A 20,760-nucleotide genomic window follows, 5' to 3' on the forward strand; every position below is an offset into this window, starting at 1 on the left:
ACTTCCCAGTCTCTCCGAGGACAGGAGACCCGCCCCAGAGCTCTCCTCTCGGGAAGCCAAAACTGAGAATCTGACCGGAGAAAATGAATCCGATATTTAGGCAACCAGATCAATCTTTATTTAAGCCTTGGTGCTGTGGCCTTTTTCTTCGTTCGGTACCTTGGGAAGCTGGGTCTGTGACACCTGGCTCTGTGATAGCTGGGTCTGTGATAGCTGGGTCTGTGACAGCCGACTTTGTGGACCCTGGTCCTCTGGGGCTGCTGCCTTGTCGGTACGGACCCAGGACTTGACCGAATCGATCAGGGTCCCAGACCTAAAGCAAAGTACGCTGGGGAAGGGTGGGGTGCAATCGTGTAAGCAGGTTAGGTCCTGAGTGAGGGACACCCCTCCCAGCCTCGCTATATCTGATCCTTTTCTATGACCCAAGCTTCGCCGCCCTGGGTAAGCACGCCCCTCTTTTCTAAGCCCCTTCCCCTAACGCCCCCTCCTACCTTCGGACGTTGGAGACCCCGCCCCTCGCCCCAAGCCCCGCCTTCTCCCGGAGGCGGCTCACGAGGTGGCAAAGCCGAGGATCAGAAACACAAAGCCCCAGATCAGCATCTCGAACAGAAAGCCTCTCAGCGCGTCCTTGGGATTCAGACACTCTGACGGCTTGAGGGATCGAAACCGCTGAGACTGGGTCCCGGGCTTTGATTTCGGGATCTCCTCAATGACTCTTTTGGGCAACACTGACAGAGGAGAGAGAAGGAGCAGTGCTGGGAGGGCCGGTCGTGGCCCAGGCAAGCTCTGTCCACGCCACCCTTCCCCAGGACCCAGGCCTCCCAGGAGATAAGCCAGCCCCTCACTGCCTGAAGCCAGGCCACTGTGAGAGGTGGCCGCACCCTGGGCAGGAAGCCACCCCCCCCCTTGGCCTGAAACCACACCCCGACAGAAAGTTAGGCCCCCCCAGGGCGCTCGCTGAAGCTGACTGCCCCCCAAACCCAGGATCCTGAGTCCCATTCGTCTGTCGACTCCCCAGCTCTGACCTGTGACTTCAAAATGGATGACCGTGGCTGGGCCGGATCGCTCAGTGCCCAACTCGCAGCGGTAGTTACCCGCATCCTCTGGCCTCACCAGTCGCTTGATCAGGGTGGGCCGTTTCCCCTCGGACACCAAGGTCTCAGAATTGCTCCCCCAAACCTAGACCCAAGCTCAAGGGGTCACAGAGGCCTGGGGAATTCAGGGTTTGGGGCAGTACAGGTGTGAGAGCATCACGGGCTCTCAGTGGGGAAGATGGGAGTCCAGGGTCACTAAGGGCATGGGGTCCCCGGGGATCCCTAGAAGTCAAACCTGGTGGGTCATGGGGATTGTGGCAACAAGCTTGTGGATGAGGGGGTCGGCGCTCACACAAGCCTTATGGACTTGGGGTTAAAGGGCCCACCCTGTAAAAGCTGTAATAGGTCAGACCTTGAGATAATTTATGCCAGTCGAGCTCACAGTCCAGGATCAGGTCTTCCGTTTCATGGACATTGATTTGGAGCACTGGTGAGAGGGGTTGTGCTCCTTTGCCTCTTCAAGGTTCCTGGTCCTCCCACAACTCCCTCCACTTGGTGGCGGTCCCACCTTCTCTGGCGGGCGGGCTACAGTCTCCGCCCCCTCTGGGCCCGTCACAAGTCTGGCTCCGCCCCTCTTGCGCCAACCCCTGCGGCTGGCCCCAGCTCTCTCACCCCCACAATCTCTGGATTTTCGACAAGCGTGAAGCTGCTTTTTACAGTTACTGCACCAGATCAGAAGCTGCAACATTGTACCTGAAGGGACAGGATCCAGGCTGTATTTGCCCTGAGAGGCGAGGCTAAAGGCAGGGCCAAGGTCGGGGGCGGAGTCAGGCACCTAATCCCTAGAGCTCAGCCCAAGGGGCGGGGCTAGAAGGCTGTCCTCCCTGAAGAGGGGTGTAACCAGTCTCAGGAAAGAGCGCCCAGAGAATAGGACCCGTTGCCCAGGAAGTCCGCTGTGCACAAGGACTACTGGGGACCAGGAACCTCTCAGACGTGGGGAAGGAAGAACCACAGAGACCCAAAGCCGGAGGAGAAAGGCTGGGTATTCACGGGGCAAGGATGAAGGATAGAAAACCAGTTCCCGTAATCCGGACTCACCACATTCGTTGGGACAGAAATCTGCCTCAGAAGGAAGAAAAAACAAAACAACAACAAAAAAGGATGATCAGATTCCTGCTAAAGGAGATGAGAGGGGGGAGAAGGAATAGGTTGCGTTTGGGCTCTGGGGATGGAGGGAAGAAGGACACGGATGTCTGGATCTCTGGGTCCCAGGGAGGACGCGGTGGGGAGAAGTGAGAGGCTGGACATAGAAAGCAGGGGCTGGGGACTTAGACCCTGGACCTGTTGGAGGAAGGGGCTGTGGTCCCTGACGGAACCCATCTTCCCTCACCCTTTCTTTGGAACCGAGCGACATAGCCCTGAAAGGCTGCCTTTTCCAGACTCAACATCCAGGAGAACTCGTTCACGAAAGTGTCATCTGGGAAGGAGCAGGGTGACATAGAGTGCTTCCCCCTCCTCCCACCCACCCCGGGAGGAGATGCAGGAAGTTTGCCTCCATCTGAAGAGGCTGGTGTTCCACCTTGGGGCCATCTCAGGGAGGGACAGTGACATTGAATGACCACTTAACAATGCGGGCCACTGAGCTAAGCGGCGCCTGCAGACACGGTTAGGACCCACTTTAGAGGTGACAAACCAGGGAAATGCCTCTCTCAAGGCCACACAGTGAAGGGGTGGCCAGGCCTGAAGCTGAACCAAGGCAGGTGGGCTCCAGAGCCACTACCAGACCCGTCCTCACCAAAAATCATTTTTATACAAGATTCTGGAGCCCCTCCCGTGGCCCCTGTGTGGATTTACCTGCTGCACCACTGTTTCTGATAAGTCTCACACTCCTCAGAAAACTTAAGACTGACGTTTCCATTGTGGCCTCATCTGGAGGGACACAGAGGATGCGGGGAGAGGAGTTAGACCTCAGATTCCAAGCCTTAAGGTCTCATTGGCTCAGCTAGTGTCAAAAACTACAATACCCATGAGGCTACTGGGCAAGGCCAGGGCTGTAAATGGCTGGCACGCCCGTTGACTTCTGGGAGATGTAGTTTTTTTGTTTTTTTTTTTGTTTTTGTGTGTGTGTGGGTTTGTGTGTTTGTTTTTTACAAAATTGCAGGGTAAGGACTAGGGAAATAGCGTATTCCTTTACCCAGGGAAAGGCCTGGAATCGGCATCTCAGTCTTCTCCATTCACGAACCCAGCAGACTCTGCCTCCAGCCCTTGCGTCCCGTCCCTCCCCCGCCCCCAGCAATCCTAGCACCAGACCCCTGCTTTCCCTCCACCCTGGATTCCCACTCTCTACCCTGCCCTCACCGATAATCCCCATAAAGGTATCGTCTAAATATGGCAGGTCCCGGAAATTCCTCACGGTTTCTCTTATCCTTTCCATCACTTGTCTGTGACGCCCGGGGGCGAGGTGGGTAGGCAGGTATTCCTTTTCCAAGGCGTCCAGCGCGGCCACGACCCTTGGATCACAAATGACACAGCTCCGGGCCCGAAGCAGGCAGCCGGCTAGCGCCGCCACCAGGAGGGCTACTTGGGGACCCATTGAGGCCGGAGGGCTCAGCCCCGCACAGAACCCCGGGGAGGGTCCTCCCAGCCCACTCGGAGGAGGTGATCGCTAAGGAGAAAGAAGCTATCCCTGAGACGAAGAGCCCCAATTTGCAGGGCTCCCACTTCTCCGTTAGGAAACCGAGGTGTCCGGAGTCCCGAGGCACCCTAGACGGCCGCTGCCCGACCTTGACCTTGAATGTTGTCAAGGTCGAAACCAGGCTGAGGGCTTTTGGAAGGGACGAGCAGGCCACCGTCTTCCACTCGATTTCCCAAGACTGAAAATAAGGATGCTGTTGGGGAGAGGGTGACGTTGGTCACGTGATGTGGAGGGCTTTATGACCGGAGCCAGGGTCACCTTTCACCCCGATCTACAAGGAATTCCCACACCCTCCCCCTTCTACGTGACTACCTGGGGCCCACCCCCCCGCCGGACTTCCCTTGATTCCACGCTCCCCGGGAGTTTTCTCGGCCCCGCCCACAAACCCAACTCTGAGTCTGATTGGACGGCAACAAAGGGAGGCTCCGCCTATGGTTCCAGGACAAAGCAGACAGCCCCCTCTCAGACTAGAAAGTTCATCTGGTCCCCCCAGACTAGGCCCTCAGTGGTGGGGTTGCCGTGCTGGGGGCTGGGGTGAACTCGTAAGTCTGGCTGGAGGGGAAGGATGGGGGCCTAGCTCATGGGTGCTGGGATGGAAGACTGCTGGAGACGGGCTCTTGGGTGTGGACCCCCGGATGCCTGGGTCTTCCCCTGCCTCAGGTCCCAACAGCACCCCGGAACCCTGGCTCCCTTCGCCCTAGTGGCTTCCTGACCCCACTGTTCCTGTCAGGCTTTGCCCCAGCTCCCAGCACTGGCTGCAGGACAGGAAAAGGCAAGAGGAGACCCATGGTAAGTGTGGGGACAGGGTTCCTTGGAGAGGACCGGACCTGGGTGGGGGTGGGGAGAATTAGGTAGGACTGGTCCTTCCCCACTTCTTAATTCTGGAACTACCTCTCAGCCAGTGAGGCCCTGCCACGACGAAGGGACACGGTTCCCGGTCTCTCTTTCTAGGACAGGAGACCAGCCCAGACCTCTCCTGGGGAAACCAAAACCGAGGATCAGACCTGAGGAAATGAACCTGATGTAGAGACAACCAGATAAATCTTTATTTGTGCCTTGGCACTGTGGCCTATTCCTTCGGAAGTTTCTCAGCTTTCGGAACCTGGGTTTCTGAAAGCGGACTCTGTGACAGCTGGTCATGTGACAGCTGGTTCTGTGACAGCCAACTCTGTGAAACCTGGTCCTGTGGAGCAGCTGCCTTGTCGGTGCGGAATCTGGACTTTATGGAATCGATCACCATCCCAGACCGAAAGCAAAGTACGCTGGGGGACGGTAGGGTGCAAAATGCGGTAATAGATTAGGTCCTAACCCCTCCCACCCTCCCTGTATTTGATCCTTTTCTAGCAATGACCCAAGCTTCGCCCATGTAGGTGAGCCCCTCCCAGTTTTCTAGACCCCACAAGACCCCTCCCACATTAGGAAGGTGGGGACCCCGCCCCTCACGCCAAGCCCTGCCTTCTTCCGTGGTTGGCTCACCCAGTGAAAAATCCTATGATCAGCAGGAAAAAGCACCAGAGAAGCAGCCCTACCAGACGGCCGGTCTGCACATTTTCGGGCTTTGAACACTCTGAGGGCACGAGGGTTGGGGAAAGGTCATCCCAGATTTCCTCCTCGGCCTCGATTCTAATGGCTGGTGACTGCGTCCCAATGGTTGGTGACTGGGTCCCAATGGTTGATGGCTGGGTTACAAAGGTTGCAGACTTGGGAGATGTCGCCATCACCGAAATGATTTTCCGAGGCAACACTGATAGAGAAGAGGAAAAGAACGGACCTGAGAGGGTCCCAAGGGCCCGTCCTGACCCAGGCAAGCTCTCGCCACGTCAACCGTCCCCAACACCCAGGCCTTCCAGGAGATACTCCCAACCCTAACTGCAGAAAGCAGGTCAAGGTGGCTAGGGGCCACACCCAGGCCAGGAAGCCACACCCCCGTGGCCTGAAACCACACTCTGACAGGAAGTTTTAATCCAACTGAATCCCCCACTTCGTTTTAACTAAACTGAACCCCACACTTCTGTCAACAGCACTGACCTGTGACTTCAAAACGGATGGCCGAGAATATGCTCACTCCCGGAGTGCCCAACGCGCAGCGGTAGGTACCTGCATCCGCGGGCCTCACCAGTTGCTTGGTCAGGGTGGGCCATTTCCCCTTGTACAACAAGCTGTCAGCTTTGCTCCCCCAAACCTAGACCCAAAGCTCAAGGGGTCACAGAGGCCTGGGGAATTCAGGGTTTGGGGGAAGTACAGAGGCGAGAGCATCACGAGACCTCAGGGGAGAGATGGGGGTCCAGGGTATACCCGTAAGGGCGTGGGGTCGCCGGGGATCCGTAGAAGGCAAACCGGGTAGGTCATGGGTCACAGGGATTGTGGGAAGGGCCCACCCTGTAAAAGCTGTAACCGGTCGCGCCTGTAGCAATTTTATGCCAGTCGAGCTCACAGTCCAGGACCAGGTCTTCCTTTTCATGGACGTTGATTTGGCGCACTGGGGACGAGGGTAATGGTGGGGTGCTTCCTCGAGCTTCCAGGCTCTCCATCAACTCCCTCCAACCGGATCTAAGCCCTTCTTTGCTAACAGGCCAGGTTCAGTCTCCGCCCTGTCAAGACTCCCTCTCTCCTGGCTCCGCCCCTCCTGCGCCAACCCCTCCCGCTGGCGCCAGCCCTCTCACCTCCACAATCTGTGGACTTTCGACAAGGGTACGTGTGCAGCAGGCAAGAATCGCACCACCTCAGAAGCCGCAACAATACACCTGAAGGGGCACGGATAAGGCTGTAACTCGCCCCGAAAAAAGGGGCTCCACGGAGCGGGCAGGGCCACGGTCGGGGGCGGAGTCAGGCCCCTAATCCCTAGAGGTCAGCCCAAGGGGCGGGGCTAGAAGGCAGTCCTCCCTGAAGAGGGGTGTAACCGGTCTCAGGAAAGAGCGCCCAGAGAAGGAGACCCGTTGCCCAGGAAGTCCGCTGTGCACAAGGACTACTGGGGACCAGGAACCTCTCAGACGTGGGGAAGGAAGAACCACGGAGACCCAAAGCCGGAGGAGAAAGGCTGGGTATTCACGGGGCAAGGATGAGGGATAAAAAACCATCTTCCATAATCTGGACTCACCACATTTGTTGGGACAAGAATCCTCACCTGGAGAAAACGATGAAATGATAATCAGATTTCAAAGGTAGAGGACACCAGAGAGGGGTGCCAAGGAATAGGTGGGGTTGGGCTCTTGGGTTGGAGGGAGGAAGGACCCGGGTGCCTGGAGCTCTGGGTCCAAGGGAGGGCGCGGTCGGGAGAGGTGAGGGGCTGGACGTAGAGAAGCAGGGGGCTGGGGACAGAGACCCTGGGACTGGTGGAGGAAGGGGCTGTGGTCCCTGACGGAGCCCATCTTCCCTCACCTCCGTGAAACCGAGCGACATTGCGCCGAAACGTGTCCTTTTCCCGAGTCAACATCGCGGAGAACTCCTTCACGAAAGTGTCATCTGGGAAGAAGCAGGGTGACAGGGAGTGCGAGCCCTCCGCTCCCCACCCCAGGAGTGAGTACAGGAAGTTTGTCTCTGTCTGAAGGGCATGCCAATTCCCTTTGGGGACTTCTCAGGGAGCCACAATGAAATTGAATGGCCACTTAACCACGCCGGCCACTGAGCTAAGCGAGGGCTGGTGTCCAGGCACCGTTATGATCCATTTTAGAGGCGGAAAACCTCCTCCAAGGCCACGCAGCTAGGGGATGACCGGGGGTGGGGGGATTTGAACCTAGGCAGGTTGACTCCAGAGCCAAAAGATTCTGGAGCCTCTCCCCTGGCCCGTGTGCATTTACCTCTTAAACCACGGTGTGTGATAAGTTTCACACTCCTCAGAAAACTCGACGCTGCCATTTTCATTGTGGCCTCATCTGGAGGGGAACAGGGGATGCGGGGAGGGGAGCTCTAACCTCAGATTCCAAGCCTTAAGGTCTCCTTGGCTCAGCCAGCGTTACAAACTACAATACCCATGTGGCTCCTGGGCAAGGATGGGGCTGTAAAGCGATTGCCCGCCCGTTGCCTGCTGGGAGTTGTAGTTTTTATCCAAAATGGCAAGGTAAGGCGTAGGGAAAGTGAACTCCTAGCCCTGGCAAGCCTGGATTCTGCATCCCAGCCTTCTCCACGCCCGAACCCAGTAGACTCTGCCTTCAGCCTTTCCCTCCCGTCGCCCCCTGGCCCTAGCAATTCTAACGCTAGACCCCTCCTTTCCCAGGACCCAGGGTTCCCACGCTCTGCCGTGCCCTCACCGACAGCCCCATTTAAGGTAGACTGTATATCTGGCAGGTCCTTGAAATTGTCGACGGTATCTCTTATCTTTTCCATCACTTCTCTGTGCCGCCCGGGGGCAAGGTGGGTTCGCAGGTATTCTTTTTCCAAGGCGTCCAACTGCTTCCCAACCCTCTCATCACACGTGATACAGCTCCGGGCAGGAAGCAGGCAGCCGGCTAGCGCCGCCACCAGGAGGGCAACTTGGGGACCCATTTCCCCAGAGCCCTCAGCCCCAGCAGAACCCACCAGGACTCTCTGGACTTTATGGGGAGGGTCCGCCCACCCCACACGGAGGAGGACGTGATCGCTAAGGGGAAAGACCCCCTTCCCGGAGACTAAGACCCCCAAGTTGTAGGTCTCCCACTTCTCGGTTAGGAAACCGAGGAGTCCGGAGTCCCGATGCACACTGAGCAGCCGCTGCCCGACCTTGAACTTGTCCGTTGACCCTCGAATACAACTAGGGTTTGCTGAAGAGCGGAATCCAGGCTGAGGGCATTTAGAGGGACGAGCCGGCCACCTCCCTCCAGTCTATTTTGCCGTGAATCATGTTAAGGATGTTGTTGGAGCGAGGGTGAGGTTGGTCACGTGACGTGGAGAACTTTATGACTGGAGTCAGGCTCGAGGATCGCCTCAGTGTACAATGGAATCCCACAGCCGCCGCCTTCTACCTGCCTACACTGGGCCCCCGACTTCCCTAGAGACACTCCCAGGAAGCTCCATTGGCCCCGCCCAGAAATCCAACTCTGAGTCTGATTGGACGGCAACAAAGGGAGGCTCCGCCTATGGTTCCAGGATGATGCGGACCGCCCCCTCTCACGCTAGAACTTTTCATGTATTCCTTCCAGATGAGGCCCTTGAGAGGTCGGGTTGGGGTAGAGGGGTGGCTAGGATGGGAGCCTAACTCCTGGGTGCTCTCATGGGAGATGCCTGGGGACTGGCTCTTGGGTCTGAAATAGGAGGCGTGAGGATCCCCGGGTCCCCGATTCTTACCCTGCTTCAAGTCCCAACAGCACCCCGGCGTCCTGTTTCCGTTTCCCCTGGTTGGTTCCTAAACCCGCATTTCATGTTCAGCCTTTGCCTCTGCCCCGGCTCGCAGCACTGGCTGGGGGACAGGAAAACGCCAGAGGAAAGCCGGCTGGAAGAGTGAGGAGGGGGCGTCCTGTCAAGAGATGGGCCTGGGGGAGGAGATCTGGGTAGGGCTGGCTCTTCCCCACTCCTCGATGCTGGAATTACATCTCAGCCAGGTGGCCCTGCCACGACGAAGGGACCCCGCTTCCGGGTCTCTCCTTCTAGGACAGGAGACCAGCCCCAGAGCTCTCCTCTCAGGAAACCAGAACTGAGGATCAGACCCGAGGAAATGAATCTGATATTTCAGCAACCAGATAAATCTTTATTTGTGACTTGGTCCTGTGTCCTTGTCCTTCGGTACTTTGAGAACGTGGCTCTGTGACAGCTGACTCTATGGAGCCTGGTCCCGCGGAGCAGCTGCCATTTCGGTGTGGTATCTGGACTTTATGGAATCCATCACCATCCCAGACCGAAAGCAGAGTATGCTGGGGGAGGGTGGGGCACGAAACGTGGTAAAGGATCAGGTCCCCAGTGAGGGACACCTTCCCCAGCCTCCTAATATCTGATCATTTTCTAGCAGTGGCCTAAGCTTTGCCCACCTAGGTAAGCCCCACCCAGTTTTCTAAGCCCCATCCCCCACAGGACGCCTCCTGCAGTAGGAAGGTGGAGACCCCGCCCCTCTCTCCGCGTCCTGCCTCTTCAGTGGTTGGCTCACCCGGCGACAAAGCCCAGGATCAGCAGCAAAAAGGACCAGAGCAGCAGCCCTATCAGAAGGCCTGTCTGCACGTTCTTCGGGTTTGAACACTCGGAGGGCCGGAGGGTTGGGGAAAGGTCACCCCAGATTTCCTCAGCCTCGGTTCCAATGGCTGGGGACTGTGTTCTAATGGTTGGTGACTGGGTTTCAGTGGTTGATGGCTGGGTTACAAAGGTTGAAGACTCAGACGTTATCTCCCCAAAGATTCTTTGAGGCAACACTGACAGAGGAGAGGGAAAGAGCCGACCTGAGCAGGCCCCAAGGGTCCGCCCTGGCCCAGGCATGCTCTCTCCACACCAACCTCCCCCAGGACCCAGGCCTTCAAGGAGATCATTATGACCTTCCCTGCTGGAAGGCCAGTCAATGAGAGCGGTGGCCACACCCAGAACAAGGAGCCCCACCCCGTGGCCTGAATCCACACCCCGAAGGGAAGTTTTCACCCGAAGACCACGCCCCCACGCTGCCTGCCATCCCCCAAACTCAGGACCCTGACTCCCACACCTCCGTGGACTCCCCAGCTCTGACCTGTGACTTGAAAATGGATGACCGTGGCTGGGCCGGATCGCTCAGTGCCCAACTCGCAGCGGTAGTTACCCGCATCCTCTGGCCTCACGAGGGGCTTGGTCAGGGTGGGCCGTTTCCCCTTGTACAACAAGGTCTCAGAATTGCTCCCCCAAACCTAAGCCCAAAGCTCAAGGGGTCACAGAGGCCTGGGGGAATTCAGGGCTTGGGGAATTACAGGGGTGAGAGCATCACGGATCTCAGTGGGGGAGACGGGAGTCCAGGGTATACTGCTAAGGGTATGGGGTTCCCGGGGATCAGAAGTCAAACTTGGTAGTTCATGGGTCAGAGGGATCGTGAGACCAAGGCTGTGGATATAGAGGTGGGGGTCACAGAAGTCTAATGGACTTGGGGTTGATGGGGTTGAAGGGCCCACCCTGTAAAAGCTGTAATAGGCCAGGCCTTCAGATAACTTATGCCAGTTGAGCTCACAGTCCAGGATCATGTCCTCCTTTTCATGGACGTTGATGTGGCGAACTGGGGACAGGGGATTAAGGTCGGGTGTTTCTTCAAGGTTGCTGGCCCTCTCTCAACTCCCTCCACTTGGGCTCCGCCCTGCTTTTTCTCCAGTCTCCGCCCTCTCTAGACTCAGGCTGCCCTCTGGCTCCGCCCCTCTCTTGCCAACCCCTGCAGCTGGCCCCAGCTCTCTCACCCCCGCAATCTCTGGACTTTCGACAAATGTAATTGTCCTGGACGCAATTACTGCACCACATCAGACGCTGCAACATCGTACCTGAAGGGGCATGAACCAAGCGGTATTGGCCCCCAGAGGCCAGGCTACACGGAGAGGGCGGGGCCAAGGTCTGGGGAGGACTCAGGCGCCTAATCCCTGGAGGTCAGCCCAAGAGGCGGGGCTAGAAGGCAGTACTTGGGAAGACTGATGGAACCAGGCTCAGTAAAGAGCACACGTAGAATATGACCCGCTGCCCAGTAAGACCGCTGTGCAGAAGGACTTGGAGAACAGGAACTTCTCTGACGTGGAGAATGAAGAACCATCGAGACCCAACGCGGGAGGAGACAGGCTAGGTATTAACCCACGAGGATAAGGAATAGAGGACCAGCTCCCATAATCTGGACTCACCACATTTGTTGGGACATAAATCTGCCTCGATAGAAAAAAAATATATATATATCAGATCAAAGATGAAGTACTTGAGAGGAAGGACGAAGAACTACGTTTTGGGTTGGGCTCTTGGGTTGGAGGGCGGAAAGACCCGGATGTCTGGATCTCTGGGTCCCAGGGAGGACCGGATCGGCAGACGTGAGGGGGTGAACATAGACAAGCAGGGGGCTGGGGGCAGAGACCCTGGGATTGCTGGAGGAAGGGGCTGTGGTCGCGTACAGAACCCATCATCCCTCACCCTCTCGTTGGAACCGAAGGATGTAGCTCTGAAAGGTTGCCTTTTCCCGAGTCAATATCTTGGAGACCTCCTTCTCGAAAGAGTCATCTGGGAAGGAGCACGGTGACAGAGTGCTTTCCCCTCCCCACCCACCCCAGGAGGAAGTTCCTTCTGTGTGAAGAGATTGGCATTCCACGTTGGGGCCATCTCAGGGAGGGACAGTGAAAATTGAATGACCACTTAACAATGCCGCCGCTGAGCAAAGTGACGCCTGCATGCAGACGCTGTTAGGACCCATTTTGGAGGGGACAAACCTGGGAAATTCCTCCCTCAAGGCCACACAGCAAGGGGTGACTGGGCGGGAAGCGGAACCCAGGCAGGTGGGCTCCAGAGCCACCACCAGACCCGTCCTCACCAAAAAACATTTCTCTAAAAGTTTCTGGAGCCCCATCCCCTGGCCCCTGTGTGGATTTACCTGCTGCATCACTGTTTCTGATAAGTCTCACACTCCTCAGAAAACTTAAGACTGACGTTTCCATTGTGGCCTCATCTGGAGGGACACAGAGGATGCGGGTAGAGGAGTTAGACCTCAGATTCCAAGCCTTAAGGTCTCATTGGCTCAGCTAGTGTCAAAAACTACACTACCCATGAGGCTACTGGGCAAGGCCAGGGCTGTAAAAGGATTGCACGCCCGTTGACTTCTGGGAGATGTAGTGTTTTTTTTTTTTGGTTTTTTGTTTTGTGGGTTTGTTGTTTTTTTGTTTTTTTGTTTTTTGTTTGTTTCTTGTTTTGTGTTTTTTTTTTTTTTTTTTTTTTTTTTTTTTTTTTACAAAATTGCAGGGTAAGGACTAGGGAAACAGCGTATTCCTTTCCTCAGAGGAAGGCCTGGAATCTGCATCTCAGTCTTCTCCATTCACGAACCCAGCCGACTCTGCCTCCAGCCCTTGCGTCCCGTCCCTCCCCGCCCCCAGCAATCCTAGCACCAGACCCCTGCTTTCCCTCCACCCTGGATTCCCACTCTCTACCCTGCCCTCACCGATAACCCCCATAAAGGTATCGTCTAAATATGGCAGGTCCCGGAAATTCCTCACGGTTTCTCTTATCCTCTCCATCACTTGTCTGTGACGCCCGGGGGCGAGGTGGGTAGGCAGGTATTCCTTTTCCAAGGCGTCCAGCGCGGCCACGACCCTTGGATCACAAATGACACAGCTCCGGGCCCGAAGCAGGCAGCCGGCTAGCGCCGCCACCAGGAGGGCTACTTGGGGACCCATTGAGGCCGGAGGACTCAGCCCCGCACAGAACCCCGGGGAGGGTCCTCCCAGCCCACTCGGAGGAGGTGATCGCTAAGGAGAAAGAAGCCTATCCCTGAGACGAAGAGCCCCAATTTGCAGGGCTCCCACTTCTCCGTTAGGAAACCGAGGTGTCCGGAGTCCCGAGGCACCCTAGACGGCCGCTGCCCGACCTTGACCTTGAATGTTGTCAAGGTCGAAACCAGGCTGAGGGCTTTTGGAAGGGACGAGCAGGCCACCGTCTTCCACTCGATTTCCCAAGACTGAAAATAAGGATGCTGTTGGGGAGAGGGTGACGTTGGTCACGTGATGTGGAGGGCTTTATGACCGGAGCCAGGGTCACCTTTCACCCCGATCTACAAGGAATTCCCACACCCTCCCCCTTCTACGTGACTACCTGGGGCCCACCCCCCGCCGGACTTCCCTTGATTCCACGCTCCCCGGGAGTTTTCTCGGCCCCGCCCACAAACCCAACTCTGAGTCTGATTGGACGGCAACAAAGGGAGGCTCCGCCTATGGTTCCAGGACAAAGCAGACAGCCCCCTCTCAGACTAGAAAGTTCATCTGGTCCCCCCAGACTAGGCCCTCAGTGGTGGGGTTGCCGTGCTGGGGGCTGGGGTGAACTCGTAAGTCTGGGTGGAGGGGAAGGATGGGGGCCTAGCTCATGGGTGCTGGGATGGAAGACTGCTGGAGACGGGCTCTTGGGTGTGGACCCCCGGATGCCTGGGTCTTCCCCTGCCTCAGGTCCCAACAGCACCCCGGCCACCCGGAACCCTGGCTCCCTTGGCCCTGGTGGCTTCCTGACCCCACTGTTCCTGTCAGGCTTTGCCCCCGCTCCCAGCACTGGCTGCAGGAAAGGAAAAGGCAAGAGGAGACCCATGGTAAGTGTGGGGACAGGGTTCCTTGGAGAGGACCGGACCTGGGTGGGGGTGGGGAGAATTAGGTAGGACTGGTCCTTCCCCACTTCTTAATTCTGGAACTACCTCTCAGCCAGTGAGGCCCTGCCACGACGAAGGGACACGGTTCCCGGTCTCTCTTTCTAGGACAGGAGACCAGCCCAGACCTCTCCTGGGGAAACCAAAACCGAGGATCAGACCTGAGGAAATGAACCTGATGTAGAGACAACCAGATAAATCTTTATTTGTGCCTTGGCACTGTGGCCTTTTCCTTTGGAACTTTCCAAACTTCGGAACCTGGGTTTCTGAAAGCCAACTGTGTGAGCGCTGGTCATGTGACAGGTGGTTCTGTGACAGCCAACTCCGTGGAAGCTGGTCCTGTGGAGCAGCTGCCTTGTCGGTGCGGAATCTGGACTTTATGGAATCGATCACCATCCCAGACTGAAAGCAAAGTACGCTGGGGGACGGTAGGGTGCAAAATGGGGTAACAGATTAGGTCCTGGCTGAGGGACACCCCTCCCACCCTCCCTGTATTTGATCCTTTTCTAGCAATGACCCAAGCTTCGCCCATGTAGGTGAGCCCCTCCCAGTTTTCTAGACCCCACAAGACCCCTCCCACATTAGGAAGGTGGGGACCCCGCCCCTCACGCCAAGCCCTGCCTTCTTCCGTGGTTGGCTCACCCAGTGAAAAATCCTATGATCAGCAGGAAAAAGCACCAGAGAAGCAGCCCCTATCAGAAGGCATGTCTGCACATCCTCTGGGTTTGAACACTCTGAGGGCACGAGGGTTGGGGAAAGGTCATCCCAGATTTCCTCCGCAGCCTCGGTTCCAATGGCTGGTGACTGGGTTCCAATGTTTGATGGCTGGGTTACAAAGGTTGATGACTTGGAAGTTGTCTCCGCAGTGATTCTTTGAGTCAACACTGGTAGAGGAGAGGACACAAGAGCATACCTGATTGGGTCCCAAAGGCCAGTCATGGCCCAAGCAAGCTATCTCCGCGCCAACCTTCCCCAGCACCCAGGACTTCCAGGGGATAATCAAGACCCTAACTGCAGAAAGCCTGGTCAAGGTGGCTGGGGGCCACCCCCAGGGCAGGAAGCCACATCCCCGTGGCTTGAAGCCATGCCCTGAAGCTGACTGTCCCCCCAACACACAACCCTGAATCCCACACTTCAGTCAACTCCCAGCACTGACCTGTGACTTGAAAACGGATGACCTAGAGTGTGCTCACTCCCGCGGTGCCCAACTCACAGCGGTAGTTACCTCCGTCCTCTGGCCTCACAGGGGCTTGGTCAGGGTGAGCTAGTTCCCCTTGTACACCAAGGTCTCAGAATTTCTCCCCGAAATCTAGACCCAAGATCAAGGGGTCACAGAGGTGTGCGGAATTCAGGCCTGGTGTAGTACAGGGGTGAGATCCTCAGGAGACTTCAGTGGGGGGTGATGGGAATTCAGGTATACTGTTAAGGGCATGGGGTCCCCTGGGGATCAATAGAAGTCAAACCCGGTAGGTCATGGGTCACAGGGATTGTGGGAACAAGCCTGTGGATACAGGGGTCGGGGGCTCAGACAAACCTAATGGACTCGGGGTTGAAAGGCCCACCCTGTAAAAGCTCTAATGAAACCCGCCTGTAGCAATTTTATGCCAGCGGAGCTCACAGTTCAAGATCAAGTCTTCCTTTTCATGGACGTTGATTTGGCGCACTGGGGACAGGGGGTGACGGTGGGGTGCTTCCTCATGGTTTCCGGTCCTACCTCAACTCCCTCCCACTGGGTCTGGGCCCCCCTATGTTTGCTAGGGTGCCAGCTTGAGTCTCCCCCCTGTCAAGACTCCCTCTCTCCTCTGGCTCCACCCCTCTCGCGCCAACCCCTCCCGCTGGCCCCAGCTCTCTCACCTCCGCAATCTGTGGACTTTCGACAAGGGTAAATGTGCAGCAGGCAAGAATCGCACGACCTCAGAAGCTGCAACAATACACCTGAAGGGGCATGAACAAGGTTGTAATTCGGCACCCTGAGAGAAGGGGTTACACGAAGAGGGCAGGGCCAAGGTCTGGGGCAAGGTCAGGTGCCTAATCCCTAGAGCTCAGCCCAAGGGGTGGGGCTAGAAGGCAGTCCTCCCTGAAGAGGGGTGTAACCAGTCTCAGGAAAGAGCGCCCAGAGAATGGGACCCGCGGGGCAGGAAGTCCGCTGTGCAGAAGGACTACTGGGGACCAGGAACCTCTCAGACGTGGGGAAGGAAGAACCACGGAGACCCAAAGCCGGAGGAGAAAGGCTGGGTATTCACGGGGCAAGGATGAAGGTTAGAAAACCAGTTCCCATAATCTGGACTCACCACATTTGTTGGGACAAAAATCTTCATCTGAAGAAAGGGAAGACATTATTATCAGGTTTCAAAGGTAGAGGACACCAGAGAGGGGGGCCAAGGAATAGGTGGGGTTGGGCTCTTGGGTTGGAGGGAGGAAGGACCCGGGTGCCTGGAGCTCTGGGTCCAAGGGAGGGCGCGGTCGGGAGAGGTGAGGGGCTGGACGTAGAGAAGCAGGGGGCTGGGGACAGAGACCGTGGGACTGGTGGAGGAAGGGGCTGTGGTCCCTGACGGAGCCCATCTTCCCTCACCTCCGTGAAACCGAGCGACATTGCGCCGAAACGTTTCCTTTTCCCGAGTCAACATCGCGGAGAACTCCTTCACGAAAGTGTCATCTGGGAAGAAGCAGGGTGACAGGGAGTGCGACCCCTCCGCTCCCCACCCCAGGAGTAAGGTACAGGAAGTTTGCCTCAGTCTGAAGGGCATGCCAATTCCCTTTGGGGACTTCTCAGGGAGCCACAATGAAATTGAATGGCCACTTAACCACGCCGGCCACTGAGCTAAGCGAGGGCTGGTGTCCAGGCACCGTTATGATCCATTTTAGACGTGGAAAACTTCCTTCCCGCAAAGCCACACAGCTAGGGGATGACTGGGCAGGTATTTGAAGCTAGACAGGTTGACTCCAGAGCCAAAGATTCTGGAGCTTCTCCCCCCGCCCATCTGTGTGCATTTACCTCTTAAACCACGGTGTGTGATAAGTTTCACACTCCTCAGAAAACTCAACGCTGCCATTTTCATTGTGGCCTCATCTGGAGGGGAACAGGGGATGCGGGGAGGGGAGCTCTAACCTCAGATTCCAAGCCTTAAGGTCTCCTTGGCTCAGCTAGCGTTACAAACTACAATACCCATGTGGCTCCTGGGCAAGGATGGGGCTGTAAAGCGATTGCCCGCCCGTTGCCTGCTGGGAGTTGTAGTTTTTATCCAAAATGGCAAGGTAAGGCCTATAGGGGAAGTGTATTCCTAGCCCTGGCGAGGCCTGGATTCTGCATCCCAGCCTTCTCCATTTCCGAACCCGGTAGACTTTGCCTCCAGCGCTTCCCGTTTCTCCACGCCTGCCCCCTCCTGCAGCAATCCTAGCCCCCAGACCCTTCCTTTTGCAGGACCCAGAGTTCCTTTCTAAGCTCCCCTCACCAACAGCCCCCATAGAATGGAGGCTTTAAATCTGGCAGGTCCTTGAAATTCCTCACGGTTTCTCTTATTGTTTTCATCACTTGTCTGTGACGTTTGGGCGCCATGTGGGTAAGGAGGTATTCTTTATCCAAGGAGTCCGGTGCCGCCACGACCCTCTCATCACACATGATACAGCTCCGGGCAGGAAGCAGACAGTAGGAGGGTAGAGCCTGAAGGAGGAGACAAGGAAGGGCAACCGGGCTATGGGCACATAGTCCTGACTTTCCTCAGGACTCCGTAACATAGACCGCCCAATCTGTACGTCCGTATGCTACCATGTATGGAAAGCAAAGAATTAGAAATTGTATAAAAGGCCATACCCTGCCGCACTCACGGGTCAGTTTGTTGGGGGTACCAACCCATTGAGGCCGTGCTGGCACGATGAATCAAGTTGCTTCCTGGAAAGAAACGCCTAGGTGTCACGACTCTCTGTGCGGACCTTGGTGCCATTACACTATGGGTCAATATGGATCAGTTGAGGGCCTGTGAGGGTAGTTACCAAAATGGAGGCAGCTGAATCCGACGTGGGCAACATACAGGAACCTCCTCGTGTAGAAAGGATTGTCTGTTGGCTTGAAGTTAATGCAGTGATGGAGTCTTGGGACCAGGATGAGATACAGCAGGACAATTTGAATAACAAGAAAGAAACTCCAATAAAAGTCCTTTGGTAGTTGCCAAAAATGGTCTAGTGCAAGAATTTAACCAATCGCTAAAGGAAAGGGAGTCATTGGGTTTTTTTGTTTGTTTGTTTGTTTTAATTATTTTTTAGAGCAAGAGAGAGAGAGAGAGAAAGAGAGTGTGAGTGGGGGAGGGGCACCGAGAGAGGGAGACCTAGAATCCGAAGCAGGCTCCAGGCTCTGAGCTGTCAGCACAGAGCCCGATGTGGGGCTCAAACCCACAAACCATGAGATCATGATCCAAGCCGAAGTCGAATGCTCAGTCGACTGAGCCACCCAGGTGCCCCAAGAAAGGGATTGTTTAAAGCACCCATTTGAGTACTCAGGTAGAAACCCAGAACTACATTTGTGGTAATCTGGAATAATACACAGCATTGTTTTTATGAGAGCACAACTTCCACCTTGTGCAGCAGTGAAAACATCTAATGCTCTTCTATTTTACAGAGCTGTGTTGCGCGTCTGCGTGACTTCAGTGTTGAGTAAGCAGATGCTGTTTTGTGAGTTATTGAATGCCCCTACGGTCTAGTTATCGAGGGCTTCCACATGCCAAATGACACTTTTTAACCCTACACATGGGACAAAAATGGATGCCAAGTGATCATGACAGCGGAAACAGGTCCTGCCCACTTTTGTTTTAAATCTGGAAGGTCAGCTGGGGCAGCGATGGTTTTAATAATGCGCCCATGAATCCAGACAAATTCTAAGGTGCAGTGATCTATCTATCCATCTTGGGGAAAGCAAGGGCCATAGGTAAGTACTACGTATCATATGTATCATTTCTTTGTTCCCTGCATAAAACTGCCCTTTGTGACTGAGCGATCCCATGGTGAGTGTGAGCCATAAATATGCATCCCAAATTTGATATATGCCATCCACAGTATGCTGATAAGTGGGGATTTGTAACTTAAGCCCTCGTTGGTGGCTATTACCTTGTGGGTTTGTAAAATCAGCTACTACCTTCGCAGGCTGAGGATATGAAAAAGTCCAGTTATGTCCTGATAAATTCCAAGACATCTCTCTTGGACCAGAAAGGAACGTTTTGATTAGTGATAGACTTCTTTTGAAACATCGTATCTTTCTATGCTATTTTTGAAATCCAAGTACATAGAGAGTGCCAACCAATACCTTGTAAAGGGGAGACCCACCATGGTAACCCAGATGTGCTTGACATGGGCAAAACTCTACGTATCCAGCAAGCAGTCTGACTTTGGGGTTCAGCACTAATGCTGTGCCCATTGTACAAAGGAATCGTTAGTATAAATTGGGGAAAGGAGAATGAGACAGGAAACGCTCAACCATCATAAGACAGGTTTGAGGTCTTGCACAGGTTCACAGGAAGATGAAGGCACATTAGTTTGTTCATTGACTTCCTGTAAAGGCGGTGCGGGTTTTATTTAGATACAGGGGCTCATGAAGAGTTCCCCTCTAACTGTACTGCAGTGGGAGTATATAATAGGACTCGTTGGGGGCACTTTTATTTTGGAGTTAAATCCCCTGCTGTATTAGACTTTTAATCCTCTAAATAAACAAGGCCTCCTGGGTTTATATGGTGTGAGTTTCTAGCAATCACCGGGTCAGGTTTAAGAAGGATACGTTAGATTCAGGTGAATAATTTCATAAAGCTCTATAGTCTTTATCTACTGATGGGTTTACAGTGAGAAAAGTCTTTTTTATGTATGATTGTTAGGGGAGTCCATCCCATTTTCCCGTTCAAATAATCCTATGCCCATTGAGTCCCATTATTATCCCCACAGAATAAGAAGCAAAAAGATTGTCCATACCTGTGCTATTGTGACAATATCTCTGAAGTGCCTCAAGTTGTCCAGCTTAGGCAAACATTTAAAGAAAATCAGAGCTAGAATTTAGTATCCATTAAGGTCTATTATTGAAACCTAATTTTTTTCCCTAGTCACCCTCATTTCCAGAGATGGCCAAATCCAGCCTAATTCGCTTGTAAAACACATCTAGTTTGATAAACGTGGCCTAATTATTCAGATAAGCTCGGCAAGAATAGCGATCGACTATAAGGATCTTTTAAAGTTTGCTTTGCTGGAACCTTTTATAGGGAATCTCTAGATTGAACTTTTAGTAGCCTCCACAGGCCAGAAGCCAAGCCAAGCACTTGCCATCAGACATGGCTGCAATACCTGTGGAATTGGGTGAATTCCTCTTCACGAGGTCCCCAAGCTATCCTGAGGTTCCTACACCTGCCAGGAAGTGACATGTTTTACGCAACTGGTAAGGCTTCTGGGAACTCTGTGAGCAAGGTTTCAGGCCAACATTTCCAAAGGGCTTTATGGCTCCCTGTTTCATAAAGTCAACCTTAGTTTCTTAGAGCTGTATGGTCATGTCTGAGTCTACTCATGTCTCTCAAACAGGACATTCCGGTCAAAGCCTTGGTAAAATAACCGTATTTCTAATGACATCCTATTGCAAGCAGAACAGATTCTTACTGAACTTATGCAAATGATTCTAATTGTTGTGAACAGATACTCACTGAGGGTCTTTGAATTGTAGAGGGTCTAGGTAGAGAGAAAAGTTAAATGCTTCAGTGTGTACACAAATGAATACTCTATCACATTTCCCTTTGTCATGGGTACCTTAAGAGAAAGTTCCCTTCATCTGGAAGAGCAAACATTAAAGGACC

At 54.7% G+C, this 20,760-nt stretch overlaps 3 protein-coding genes, 1 long non-coding RNA gene and 1 pseudogene across 4 annotated transcripts; 1 reads left to right on the top strand and 4 right to left on the bottom strand.

Moving 5' to 3' along the window:
• Positions 1–95: 95 nt before the first annotated feature.
• Positions 96–4,018, bottom strand: LOC125153408 (izumo sperm-egg fusion protein 1-like). Its single transcript, XM_047836548.1, has 9 exons — positions 3,393–4,018; positions 2,889–2,963; positions 2,425–2,511; positions 2,133–2,153; positions 1,707–1,787; positions 1,421–1,521; positions 1,026–1,179; positions 554–728; positions 96–328 (listed from the first exon to the last, which is right to left on the bottom strand). The coding sequence occupies exons 1-9, from the start codon at positions 3,625–3,627 to the stop codon at positions 121–123; spliced, it is 1,137 nt and encodes a 378-aa protein (XP_047692504.1). The 5' UTR covers positions 3,628–4,018; the 3' UTR covers positions 96–120.
• A 57-nt stretch (positions 4,019–4,075) lies between these two features.
• LOC125153417 (uncharacterized) lies at positions 4,076–6,815 on the top strand. The gene is made up of 5 exons (XR_007147476.1): positions 4,076–4,271; positions 4,390–4,518; positions 4,681–4,986; positions 5,751–5,818; positions 6,302–6,815. It is a non-coding gene; the product is annotated as an uncharacterized LOC125153417 (long non-coding RNA).
• On the bottom strand, positions 4,799–8,211 carry LOC125153406 (izumo sperm-egg fusion protein 1-like). Its single transcript, XM_047836545.1, has 9 exons — positions 7,977–8,211; positions 7,527–7,601; positions 7,108–7,191; positions 6,827–6,853; positions 6,393–6,473; positions 6,108–6,208; positions 5,758–5,911; positions 5,206–5,473; positions 4,799–4,991 (listed from the first exon to the last, which is right to left on the bottom strand). The coding sequence occupies exons 1-9, from the start codon at positions 8,209–8,211 to the stop codon at positions 4,799–4,801; spliced, it is 1,218 nt and encodes a 405-aa protein (XP_047692501.1).
• A 1,123-nt stretch (positions 8,212–9,334) lies between these two features.
• On the bottom strand, positions 9,335–12,995 carry LOC125153410 (izumo sperm-egg fusion protein 1-like). The gene is made up of 9 exons (XM_047836549.1): positions 12,758–12,995; positions 12,197–12,271; positions 11,743–11,829; positions 11,463–11,483; positions 11,034–11,114; positions 10,758–10,858; positions 10,346–10,499; positions 9,782–10,040; positions 9,335–9,551 (listed from the first exon to the last, which is right to left on the bottom strand). Exons 1-9 carry the CDS (start codon positions 12,990–12,992, stop codon positions 9,458–9,460), a joined length of 1,107 nt encoding a protein of 368 aa, XP_047692505.1. The 5' UTR covers positions 12,993–12,995; the 3' UTR covers positions 9,335–9,457.
• A 1,001-nt stretch (positions 12,996–13,996) lies between these two features.
• On the bottom strand, positions 13,997–17,971 carry LOC125152585 (izumo sperm-egg fusion protein 1-like; annotated as a pseudogene).
• Between the last annotated feature and the right edge of the window lie 2,789 nt (positions 17,972–20,760).

This window comes from Prionailurus viverrinus, chromosome E2 (assembly GCF_022837055.1).
Source record: "Prionailurus viverrinus isolate Anna chromosome E2, UM_Priviv_1.0, whole genome shotgun sequence".
Lineage (NCBI taxonomy): Eukaryota > Metazoa > Chordata > Mammalia > Carnivora > Felidae > Prionailurus > Prionailurus viverrinus.

Excerpts from the sequence above, each read along its gene's own strand:
- LOC125153408 (XM_047836548.1), bottom strand. The coding sequence starts at position 3,627 with ATGGGTCCCCAAGTAGCCCTCCTGGTGGCGGCGCTAGCCGGCTGCCTG. Across the intron at positions 1,522-1,706 it reads AAAATCCAGAGATTGTGGGG|TGCTCCAAATCAATGTCCAT; the intron begins GTGAGAGAGCTG and ends CCCTCTCACCAG. Across the intron at positions 1,180-1,420 it reads CCTATTACAGCTTTTACAGG|GTTTGGGGGAGCAATTCTGA; the intron begins GTGGGCCCTTTA and ends GCTTGGGTCTAG.
- LOC125153410 (XM_047836549.1), bottom strand. The coding sequence starts at position 12,992 with ATGGGTCCCCAAGTAGCCCTCCTGGTGGCGGCGCTAGCCGGCTGCCTG. Across the intron at positions 11,830-12,196 it reads CAGAAACAGTGATGCAGCAG|ATGACTCTTTCGAGAAGGAG; the intron begins GTAAATCCACAC and ends GCTCCTTCCCAG. Across the intron at positions 11,484-11,742 it reads CCTTCGGTTCCAACGAGAGG|ATTTATGTCCCAACAAATGT; the intron begins GTGAGGGATGAT and ends CTATCGAGGCAG.
- LOC125153406 (XM_047836545.1), bottom strand. The coding sequence starts at position 8,211 with ATGGGTCCCCAAGTTGCCCTCCTGGTGGCGGCGCTAGCCGGCTGCCTG. Across the intron at positions 6,209-6,392 it reads AAAGTCCACAGATTGTGGAG|TGCGCCAAATCAACGTCCAT; the intron begins GTGAGAGGGCTG and ends CCTCGTCCCCAG. Across the intron at positions 5,912-6,107 it reads CCGGTTACAGCTTTTACAGG|GTTTGGGGGAGCAAAGCTGA; the intron begins GTGGGCCCTTCC and ends CTTTGGGTCTAG.